This window comes from Macrosteles quadrilineatus, unplaced genomic scaffold (assembly GCF_028750875.1).
Source record: "Macrosteles quadrilineatus isolate MER2022 unplaced genomic scaffold, UCM_ALF_1.0 Scaffold_3__2_contigs__length_128488019, whole genome shotgun sequence".
NCBI lineage: Eukaryota > Metazoa > Arthropoda > Insecta > Hemiptera > Cicadellidae > Macrosteles > Macrosteles quadrilineatus.
The window spans coordinates 81585383-81597586 of record NW_026542596.1 but is presented as its reverse complement, the minus strand read 5'-3'; the positions used below and the strand labels follow the sequence as shown (position 1 = coordinate 81597586).

Below are 12204 nucleotides of genomic sequence, written 5' to 3'. Positions count from 1 at the left end.
TACGGTTCAAAAGTTATAACTTCTTTTGCAATTTTTCCAATAAAAAAAATATTTGCTCCCACACATGATAAGAGTTGTTGACAAGCTAATAAGAGAGTGTCAGATTTATTAAAATGTTTAAATGTGCACAAAATAGTTCAAGTAGCTTTTAGTTATTCAGAAAAACAGTAAAAACACCAAACTATAAATAAATAAGAATAAATTTTACGTTGTTAATTTTGTATAATCAAAGCTGAAAACAGTTTTTAGCATAACCAATCATGTATCCTGGTTGTTCAGTTATCCCATTGATATATTATTTTTGAAAAAAACACAAGCCAAATGTAGCACTGTGTCACAATTATTTGCTTCGTTTATTAAATATGATTGTTTGCAGGACACGATGGCCAAACGTAACACTGTGATAGGAACTCCGTTCTGGATGGCGCCAGAAGTTATCCAGGAGATCGGCTACGATTGTGTGGCAGATATGTGGAGCTTAGGTTTGTAGTTCTGTTTTGTAGCCACAAAGATATTATACAATTAGTCAACAAAAGTTGTTAGAAACAATACTATTATAAGTTGGCTACTGTAATGACATTGATTGTAATTTTTTTAGTTTTGGTTCAGCAAAAAAACTGTCTGTTCATTGCTGGCTTTACCAGGTATAAAATCAAAAGGATTATGGCCTGGTAAACTGGTTGAATTAACCGTACAGCTAGAAGTCTTTAAGTTAACATTTTAAGTCCCTTTTTTTAAGAGGGCCAGGCTTACAAGTGACCATGGGATTGCAACGCAGCTGGAACAGCTTATTGTGCACCCTTATTCACAGGTCCTCATTCTCCGTCAAATCCCAGGTCCTTGGTGAACCATGAGGTAACCTGTTCTTCCCTTTGATCTCCAGTCGATAGGCCAAGGGATCTCATACGTAGACCTTGTAGGGCTGGGCACATAAATATCACGTGGAAGGCTGTCTCCTCCTCCTCTCCACGTTTCCTTCAATGTTTATCAATTGTTTCATTATAGTTTTTTTGTAGGAAATAAAGTTAATTTCTTTGTCTATTATTCTGTTCAAATGGTAAAACTTAACATAAAAAATCTATTAATCTAATTAAGGCCATTTGAACACCTGTACCATATCAAGGATTTACTAAGAGACACCTTCGTTATGTGTTTCTACTGTGGCTTGGAAATAATTTATCTCACTCTCGTTTACAATAATTTTGTATTCTGTGTCTAGCTTCACTAGTTTTATTTCATGGTTGTTTTCTGTGTACAACCCGTTTGTAACCTTCTACATTCTACTTATAGGGATCACAGCGCTAGAAATGGCGGAAGGCAAACCACCCTACGGAGACATTCACCCTATGAGAGCCATCTTCATGATCCCCACCAAACCACCTCCATCGTTCCGAGAGCCCGATCAGTGGTCGCCAGAGTTTATAGACTTTGTCAGCCGATGTCTTGTCAAAAATCCCGAGGAAAGAGCGACTGCCAGTGAAATGCTGCATCACGAGTTTATAGGTTGGTTTGCAACTGTTGATTATAACTAGGTTGTAAGTCATAGAACAATGAGGGAGCAAGCTGGTCTAGTGGTTGGAGCGCAGGACTCCGGTTCCTGGGGTCCCGGGTTCAAACCCCGCCAAATCACCAATGGATTTTATCTAAGTGATATTGCCGTAACCCCTACTGAAGTAATGTGAAAAACAATTCCAGGCTCGTGCCTAGCGGCCTAGGACAAAAAAAAAGACAGAACAATACTGTTTGTCAATTTGCAAGCTATTGTATTACTGACTGTGCTGGTTGAAAGTTTGGATAGCTCTAACAGAACTGTTTACAATTATCGAGTCAGTAGACAAGTCAATAATTAATAAATGGAAATGCCTTTAATGCTCTGAAAGAAAGTAATGAATTACCGAATTTCTGTAATGACTGTAACCACCAGATGTTGAAGTTTTGCGGAAGTATACTTAATGCATGCTCTTCTGAAACTGTCAATGCTGTAACTCTTTTACCAAACAGTGCAATTATCAAGTACTGATACAATAAGTTTACTCAACTGCATCGCCTCGATGGTTCAGTTTAACCAATGCCAAAACAGCCATACTCTTCTTACTCTATGTTCCTTGTTGCAGGAGCTGCCAAACAACCAACGATACTGAGCCAGATGATAGCCGAGGCTCGGGAGATCAGAGAGAACCAGAGCTGTCGGAACAACTCTACAAACGCGGCTGTGTCCAAACAGAACCACATGGAGTCGGTATGTTACTGTTCAACAACATTGTTAGCATTTGCCTGCTTAAAGCATCTAGAGAAAACTTTATATGGCCAAGAGAAGTTTGGGTGTACCAAATCCTAAGTAAGAAGATAATTGTTTGTTAGGCTAGGTTTAACCATTGACTTGAGATACTTAAGTAAATGTCTAGTCATTTAGATCATCTCTTCCAATAATTTTTACATTGTCAATTGCGGTATTTTTTTAATGTATCTGAAATCGCCATTCCTAATGAGGGTTTATTGTATTTTAAATATAAATCTTGATTACGTTTTTAAAACCTGTCATAGTTATATACAACTATTATTTTATGGTATTTTACAGGTTTATTTAACTAATATGTTTTATAAAAATATGTTATACTATCTGCATAGTAAATAGTAACAAATTTGTGTTTGTGGTGGCTAGGATGAGGACGAGGTGCACAACAAGACAATGGTAAACTACAGTGAAGTGGACAGTGGCACGTTGGTACCTGACAGAACACTGGTCAGCTCTCAGCTGGCCGAGGAGTTGGGCACTATGGTGATCAACAGCGACCCTGAGGACGAGTCTACCATGAAAAGTAAGCAAACATGTTAGATAAGTGAAACTCAGGGGTCCAACAGTGATTGATTTGTTTGTCACACTGAAGGAAAGCTGTTCAAAATATTCACCAGAGGCTTTTTTATATCCTTCCTTCACATGGATGCTAGGCTCCAGCCAAAAACCACTTAACACATTACTCCTGGCTACTAGAGGGCCATGGCATTATTATACAACAAAAGACATTGGTGGAGGATTTAAACCTATGGCCTCAGAGACCGAAGCCTTACGTTCTACCACTAAACCAGCTTGTTTCCAGATGCTTTTGGGGCAAAAGTAGTACTTTTCATCCCTAAGGCAAAAATGAATCAGCTGTACACTGTAAAATTTTTTTACCTTAAAATTTTGCTTGATTAATAAACAATGAACAGTAGTATATTACGTTACTAGCCCAGAAAATATGTGATTAACAGACGAGTGTGGTTCCCGCGAGAGACGAAGTTGAGTGCGGAATTATCAAAGGAGTCCAGTAAATACGTTTTGGACGAGTTAAGTACGATATGTTTCACCATTTCTACCATAACAATAGAAAACTGTCGAAATCTGTAATAAGTTCCTACCAATTTAATGACTTGAGAATTTAAATTAGAGTTTAATGACCCTAAAGTTCCCCTATGTTATTTGTCTACTTCCCAGACCTATTGTAGTTTTTCTTCCTGTTTCCTCTCTATTTACGAGTAATTACGAAATTATAAAATTTTTATCTCTTTCAGGGCATGACACGGGACCAGGGGAATCTGGGAAAAAATACAGACCACTCTTTCTAGATCATTTTGACAAGAAGGAAGCTGAGAGTATAAAAGTGAGTGATTTGCTATTCTTTTTTTACATTTTTTTCTATAACTGTAAATGTGCACGTGTTTTTATAGAAAGCTTGCAAGATTAAGAGTTTTTCACTAATGGCATTATTTGTAGAAGAGGGCAATTAAATACATAAATTTAACTTCTGTTCCGGTTATTCCCTGGTCTGGGCGTCGACTAGGCCTATTTATCTAAGACTTCACAATTCCTCTTTGTCCATTATTTGTTATTTTCTTACTCTTTTCTCATTGTCCCACAGTCAACCTCTCTTTATCATATCTCATCCATCTCTGTCCAATCCCTTTTCTTAGAAATTCCCTTGCACTCAAGCTATTCTCAATCATTAGCTAATTCCATCCCACATTGTTATACTCAGAAGAATAGATTAAAATATCTTTCCTTCTGCTTGTATTCCGCTCTATTCCCTTTGAGAAATCACCAAACTTTTGCCCCACGAGTAAATTTAATTATAACACTAAATATAGTTCACACAAATAATTGTATTTTTTTTATTATTATTTTAGAATTTGTTTCCTTTTGCAGGGCAATGGACAGGCTCCTGTAACCAATATGGCCAACCACCACACCACGATTACTCCGGACCTCAACTCCAATGTACAGAACACCCAGCAGAACAACCAGGTTTGTTTTGAAATCTGCATTGGTAATTTTAACAGTTTTAGGTTGTAATTTAGTGGTGTTCCATAGTAGTTAGGGTTGGTAATCTGTGTCTTGGTCTGTGTCTGTGTGTTGGATTTAGTTAGGTTACTAAAATATTTAGAGCCTATTTATATTTAGAATAGATACATAATGGTGGTAACAAAAAATAACACTGATATCTCAGATCGTTTGTACTAATATAATATTTTTTAGACGTTAGATTAATAAAGAATTGATTTTTCTTCAACCTACTTCATAAAAGTCTTGTTTATGACTAAATTTCAGTAGTGTTTTGTGACCTTATATTGTGTATTTTCTTAGTGATGTAGCTGAATGCTATCCCTTAAAAGATGTGTTTTTACATTTTTTAGATTGTTTTATGGTGTCAGTTATACTAATGTAGTTTGATTCTGATTCAGCAGAACCACGAGGGTGTGGGGGTTGGTGTTGAAGAGAGACAGAGAGTGTTGGTAGCCATCGGAGGCGGCAACAGCATCATGGTTCCAACACAAGAGAACCAACCTAAGTTCCATTCAGCGTTTGTAGACGGAGATTTTGAATTTGTAAGTGTAAAGGAGTTGATTCAGTACTCTCCCGATTATACAAGCCCTCAGGTTATCCAAAGTTGTTTTTGGCCTAAATATATTTTGTTTTCAGTAGGAAAACAATAACTACTTTACTATAGAATGTTTTCTATTTAAAGAAATTCAAAGATATCAATTAATTTGCGATTTATCGAGACAAATACAGTACTTGGAATAACCATTACGTTTTATTTTAACATTATAATGAACCGCAATAACCATAAAAATTAAAATCTCACGGAACTAGATTGGCCGGCTACGGATGGCAAACTGGACTGGGCGAGCCGTCTCCAGATCATAAGCAATAGCATGTCGGTCTTTTTCATTACGATTTTTTGATGTAGACATGATTGTGTCAAGTTATAGATCAGGTCAAACTTAAACAAAATATAGGCTAATTTTATGCTTTTAAAACTAGGAAGATCCACCTTAGTTTTAAATTATTAATTTTTTTTACTTTAAAAACTGCTGAGTTATCTGACTGTAATTCTTTTAAATCTTAATTTAACGATGAATTAGTTTCTGTCATAACGAGTTAAATCAGCTCTATTGTTATTTTCAATGAATCACATATGTTGATTCTATGTATAACCTGTTCACAGTTAAAGTTCCTGAGCTATGACGAACTGCAGCAAAGAATGACAAGTTTAGACTCAGAGATGGAGAGAGAAATCGATGAGTTGCGAAGACGTTACCAGACCAAACGGCAACCTATCCTGGATGCTATGGACCAAAAACGAAAACGGCAACAGAACTTCTGAATATTAGAATATAGAGAAACTTGCTCTGATTTTCATAAAAATAGGATAAAGGAATCTTTGGGTCGTAAGTTTGAGAATAACATTTGTGGCGATTCCACTGTTTTCTCAAGGTTTTGCTTTGCAGACGTGTCGTTAAAAACCATTTGCCATTCAGTATGGTTAGTCTTGGAAGGCAATCATTTCCACGGCTTGTTAAGTCCAGCATAAGTTAAAATAAAATAGAACTAAAGTTAACACAGAGAAATGAGTGGTTCGAAAGATTAGACATGTATGTAATTTACTAAGATTTTGGTTTAGACTGGCTTTCTTAAAAGTTAAATTATTTAGGTTACCTAATTCAGGACCATATATTTATTCCTCATTTAAATTAGGCATGTTTTATTTTATTTTTTGATTAAAATTAGTTGTAATAACCTCAGAACTGCAACATCGACTAATATGAGTTTTAAAGAACCTGTTAGCTGGTATTGGTGTTGGAACTACTGACGGATATTAGTCCCCATACAGTATTAGTCAAATGATTATTTAAAGTTTTTTTTTTTAAAGAGCACTTGGCTTAGGAATAATGTGTTAAGAACCAATGGATACTCAGCTAACTTGCATAACTTAGCAAACAATGTGTTCCAGGCCACAGAAAGCACACAAAAGTTTACAATGCAAGTTAGTTGTGGATCGATACTGCACTCAAAACATAATACTGAAAATACAATTTCAATCCACAACTTTGAAATTTATAAGTTTTGTGTACTGCTTAGTATTATTGCTTCCTTACTTTAAACGTATGGAATGATAATGAGTGTGTGCCAGTCTTCCCGTTTTAAATTTTACCTCTGTAACTTGTCTTAAAGTTACCAAGTTTACCATAGTGTTCACTGAACACTTGACTGTTCATGTTGCCATCAGTTTTTCAGTTGAATTCATTCTATCTGCCTACATTACCTATAACAAGTTTTTACAGACTGCAAATCAAAGTATCAACACATTTTCCAGAATTATTTGTTTATTTTGTTTACTGTTACTCAACTTAAATCTACCATCAACATGAATAAGCATTTTTTAAGTAGGGTAAAAGTATGGTAATTATCATAAACAAGTGTTCAACTTGTACTGTGTTGGAAAGACCCGTTGATTTGTTTCTCCCTAGGGAGTAAAAATTTGCTGTTTTAACTCTGATTCCAAGCAATGGCATGTGTTGATTGTTTTAATCGGTTGTAGCTTAAAGTTGCATTCTTGTCAACAGTTCGACAAATTGATAGTATAAGGTATACTAACACAATCGTAATTGACAAAAATGATTGAAACACTTTCTAAACAGCTGATTATTTGCGTTAGCAAAATTGAAAAGAAATTAATAGTTGTTTTGAGACGTTATCTTTACATAAAACATATTTAATTTTGTGAATTAGTTTGCTTAAATAATGGTGTAATATTACAAAAAAATATAGTTCATCACACAGGCATAAAGTGTCTTCTCAGCCCTCGCTCATTTTCCAACCTACGCCGTAAAACTTGAGCTCGGGTCAAAAAGAGTCACTTTACACTCTATTGATGAAATATACAATTAAGTAGTCTCTACAACTGTTATTAACCCTCCCAGTGTTACTTGACGAAAATTCGACAAGCAGCACACATTGTGTAGTGTTACTTGTCGATTTTTCGACACGCAGACATCGTTTACGGCGAAGGCTCTATGACTGACTGAATCGGATTGAACTGGATCGAGTTAGGTATCGTTCTTTCCGTAATATTCTAAGCTTTCTCCAGAGGTCTGTCTCAGCGCTGTACGTTCTCTGAGCCGATCGTAATTGTAGCAGACAGCTGACGTGCGTGTATTTGTAAACAGCTAGGTTACTCGGACCGATGACTGATGTGTTTTATTACGTTTATCATTGTTTTAGTGTTAAAAATCAAAAGTAGTGATATACGTGTTGCATTATAAGAAGATTTAAGTGGTTTTGAAGTGCTGGTTGATGATCCTGAAGAAGTAGGTAGTGATATTGATGTAAATCAGCCAGATTCCTAGCTATGGTTAGGCTATGCATTCTTAGCTAAACGCTATGTACTGAAATCTGTTTTTTGCCCGTAACTTATTTATTTGCAAATCTACTTCCTTATATTATTATATATTTGTAATCCTCATAAAATTTAGAACAAAGTGGCTATTTTCAAATATTTATAGGCCTATAATTTATACAATTTCATTGAGCGCGAACTTATTTTTTTTTGAAAATTTTCGAAATTATATTTTTTTTTACCTAAACATTTTTTTTTTTTAATGTTCCTTATGTTTTATATATAATATTGAAGCCCATGATTTTCCAAACAAAATGGTATATAGAACATTAGAATTAACATTGTTTTAAGCTTCTCAGATCCGTTTTAATAAAACCTTGCAAATGCGCCAAAAATAGGTGGACATTAAGGCCTAAACTATGGACACTTGGAGGGTTAAGAATGATTAGAAATAGTACTCATACAGTTAGTAAGTATAACATGAACGTATACATTTAGTAAATTTACAATCTTTCCCCATTGCTAAAACTGAATACAATTTGACAAATGACAATATATTGTTTGTAATTTTTAACTTGCATGATTAAATGTGCTGCATGGGTAGATTTTTCACCAAAGGCTAAAAATAAATTTTATACAACATATTAGTGCACAGAATAAATACATAACAGGTTGCATCTTTAGAGGCATTATAACAATATAAGGAATGGAGTAATGTAGTAAATTCTCCAGTATCATTAATAATCCATGGATTTGTCGTACAATTTTTGTGAGACGGACATTTGATTATAATCAAAACCTTTAAATAAGAGTATTTCCTTACATATTTCACTTCTGAGAAAACGTAATAGTGTATTGTTAGTTCTACATAATGCATAATCTTACTTCCAGACAATACTTTTTACAAATTAGAGTAAAGCATTCAGTATGTTGTTTTGTCAAAATGTGTGTGTATTAGAACTAGTTACTGCCTACAAGAATGTATTACCTCGATGAATTTACCATGATAGTTAGGTGTGATTTTAGATAGAGAGAGCTATGACACGTTGTAAGCTTAGCAGAATTTCCACCGTAACTCTTTGCCTTTGTGAGAGAAAGAATATTTTTTAATCAGCAGATAAATTTTATAGCACAGTTCAAAATCCCTATTTTTTTAGATCAATGTTGGTAAAATTAAAATTGATGTTAACATTTATGGCTTGTATGGACTTTTAGGATAGCATAAATAAAACTGTTAGAGTGCTAGATAAGCAATCAATAGTTACAACATTGTTTAGGATATCTTCTTAAATGGTGGGAGTTGGTGGTTTTCTATGATTTTATTTCCTTGCCAACTCAATTTGTTTGCCATTAATCCACACTAAAAATAAAATCTCGATATTTTTGTTCTCTCTAGATGTTACACTTGATCGAATAGACCGATATGATTTCAGTATAATATACAGGTTAAGATAACTTTACCTGTGACAATCAAGAATTTTTAATTTAAATTTATAGTCAGGGAAATTGTGTTGTTACCATGTTATTCCCACCATTAACAAGCTCTTGTTTATTCTTTGCTGTAATTATCATGTAATTCTTGAGCTAATAAGTAGTTTATCATTGAGATAAGTATATGTTTTATAACAGTATGCTATGTGAAATTAAGAATATTTCCACATTTTTTTTTAAATTGAGTCTGATACTTGGATATTATGATTTGTGGTTCTAATCGCCATTATTTATGTATTGTTTCTCGCTTCTCTTTGGCCCCTTACACCTGAGACCCAAAGCAGCAACTTTTCTACGTAGCTCAGGTATTTTGCTCTGGTGCCCTTCGGAACATGGTTGCATCTTGTGTACATAGTTCCACATGTACAGTGTACATATATATTTAGTATAATCATAATATGATAAGACTGGGTAACTGATGCTAGGTTTATTTTTTACTACCACGAGACAGTGTAATTGTTGTTGGTCGAGTTACAAGTGAGAACTGTTTGTAAACTTAGTAGAATATCGCCCGATGTTGTTGCCATATTTTGCACCGAGAATCAAATTTTGATTGATGTAAAATTTATTTGATTTGTGATATAATATTTTGTATCTAATTAGCTATAAATTTTGTATTATATAGTTTTTATTTAACAATTTTGTAGAATCTGAATGTTTTGCATTTTCTGTTATTTATTTTAACTAGATGGATTAGACGTCTTAATTTGTTGGATTTTAATCGTCTTATTACTGTTTAAAGTAAAATTTCCTTTTTATTGTTGCTGTTTATTAATTTTGTAATAATAAATTGATCACCACGAGAAATTGATTTTATTACCTTACCTTTGATGATTTAAGTTGTTAAGTTAAGCTAACAGTTATTTAAGTTTCCACCGTGTGACACAAATACTCCCCCCACAGCAAACCTGCAGACTAAGCAGATTTCCATTGTCTTAATTTGTAATTAAATCCATTTAAATAAAACATTAGGTTTCACGAGTACCTAGGTTTGCTGCTACAAGGAAACTAATAAAGTGTGTTTTTTAATAAAATAGGTAGTAATAGCTTAGTATTAAATAAATCAATTTGCCAAGTTTGATCAAAATATATCCATAAACAAATGAACTACAACATTTTACAATATTCTCCATAAGGATAACATGGGAATTTTAAAATAAACATTTTTTTGAATTTTCTCCGTTACCAATAACCGTACAAAAACACTTTGATAGACTAAATTATTTGTTTAAGCTCTTAAAAAGGTTTAGAGAGAAATTGGAAAATTTTATGTTTAGAGGGTCAAAAATGAGAAAACCAATTTTTACCCTAAAACCCCGTTTCCCATGGTCCGATCATGCTGGTTTGCAAACTCATTAAAGTTTATCCCGCCTTACACCTTTAAACCAAATTTCGTCAAAATCGGACAAAAATTACCCAAGTTATTGCGTTCACGGACACATAATATATACAGAGTGTCCCGGAACTCTCTACCAAAATTTTAGAGCATTATTCCTGAGTAAAAACATAAATACCATATTTAAACTGTCCGGAAATCCTTCTTTACTCACAGAGCCGCCATTTTGTTTTTTCCACTTGTTAATTTTTTTCTAAAACATACAAAATGGAAACTTTGCACAAACATCAATGACAACTAGAGTAGACAAAGCTACCAAAAAATTATGAAGATTTTTCAAATTCATAAAAAAAATGGCGGCCATCTAAAATTTTGTTTCTTAAATAACTCAAAAACCGTTGATTTTAAGGCAATTTTTTACAAATCGATTGAAACCTTATCCTTAAGTTTCCATATCTCAGTTAATACTCGCCCAATCTTACAAAATAACGTGCCAATCGATTTGGAATTATATTGCCTTAAAAAAGTTATTTTAGAAAATTTTTTGTAAAATCAACGATTTTTGAGTTATTTAAGAAACAAAATTTTAAAAAACCGCACTTTTGTTTTATGAATTTGAAAAATCTTGATAATGTTTTGGTAGCTTTGTCTAGTTGTCATAAATGTTTGTTCAAAGTTTCCATTTTGTATGTTTATCCATTCTTTAGAAAGAAAGCATATTATTAATTAAGTGCAGTACCCTGAAATATTTTTTATTTTAAAATAAAATTTAATAAAATCATTTCAGGGTACTGAGTTAGCATGCTTTCTTTGATATTTATAATAGTAACCCTTTATTCAAACAGTCGCTTGTATATCTAATATATAAAATTCTCGTGTCACAGTGTTTGTCTGCAAACTCCTCCAGGACGACTTCACCGATCGTTATGAAATTTGGTGTGTAAATTCTGTAGGTATGCGAATCGGACGTAAACTATTTCCCGTTTCGAAATTCTTAAAAGAGCTTCGCCCCAGTGGCTCTGGAGTTTCCCATGTTAACCTTATGAGAAATGGAATTAATGAATCTTAACAGCTGTTTCAATTAAACAAGTTGGTTCTGTTCTATGATGTTCAATAGCATTAAAGTTACAAGGATTACCAACAGGGTGCAGCACTATTATTTCTTTTACATTTATGACAACAGCTAATTTGCAACCAAAAGGTGAGTGAGCGTAGCGAACGAACTTCAACCTGGAGGCGAGTGAGCGTAGCGAACGAGCTAACCTGAAGGCAAGTGAGCGCAGCGAACGAGCTCCAACCTAAAGGTGAGTGAGCGTAGCGAACGAGCTCCAACCCAAAGGTGAGTGAGCGTAGCGAACGAACTTCAACCAGGACGTGATTGAGCGATGCGAACGAGATCATCTTGAAAATTAAACGTAACGGTACTTTCTTTCCATCGGTCTGTCTTAGGGGAAACCTATAACTTAGGCGATACGAAGTTCGCCGGGTCAGCTAGTATCTATATATAAATATATATCTAAATTTGAACAAATGGTGTTTTTAGCCTCTGGGGACATCAAAATGAAAAGGAAATCGGTCCCGGGCCTAGGTCTTACCGTGCCCCCTACGGTAAAAGCTACTTCCTTATAGGGAAATTCACTAAAAGCTTAACACCAACACATCTAGAACCATAGCTATATTTTCCATGGGTTAAATATCCTTCCTAATGGCTTCCTCTTG

The 12204-nt window shown here is 34.2% G+C and overlaps 1 protein-coding gene across 7 annotated transcripts in view; it reads left to right on the top strand.

Annotated features, from left to right (window-relative positions):
* Nucleotides 1-9943, top strand: part of LOC128988912 (serine/threonine-protein kinase 3-like) — a 44387-nt gene extending 34444 nt beyond the window's left edge. For 6 of the 7 annotated variants that reach the window (XM_054410690.1, XM_054410684.1, XM_054410685.1 and 3 more), the window contains 8 exons: nucleotides 377-482; nucleotides 1291-1503; nucleotides 2115-2239; nucleotides 2663-2819; nucleotides 3553-3641; nucleotides 4184-4282; nucleotides 4720-4863; nucleotides 5487-9943. In XM_054410690.1, the coding sequence (XP_054266665.1) occupies nucleotides 377-482; nucleotides 1291-1503; nucleotides 2115-2239; nucleotides 2663-2819; nucleotides 3553-3641; nucleotides 4184-4282; nucleotides 4720-4863; nucleotides 5487-5645 (1092 nt within the window). In that variant the 3' untranslated portion in view covers nucleotides 5646-9943. The remainder of the gene's footprint in view (nucleotides 1-376; nucleotides 483-1290; nucleotides 1504-2114; nucleotides 2240-2662; nucleotides 2820-3552; nucleotides 3642-4183; nucleotides 4283-4719; nucleotides 4864-5486) is intronic. The other variant, XM_054410689.1, reaches the window with a different exon arrangement.
* The last annotated feature ends 2261 nt before the right edge of the window (nucleotides 9944-12204 follow it).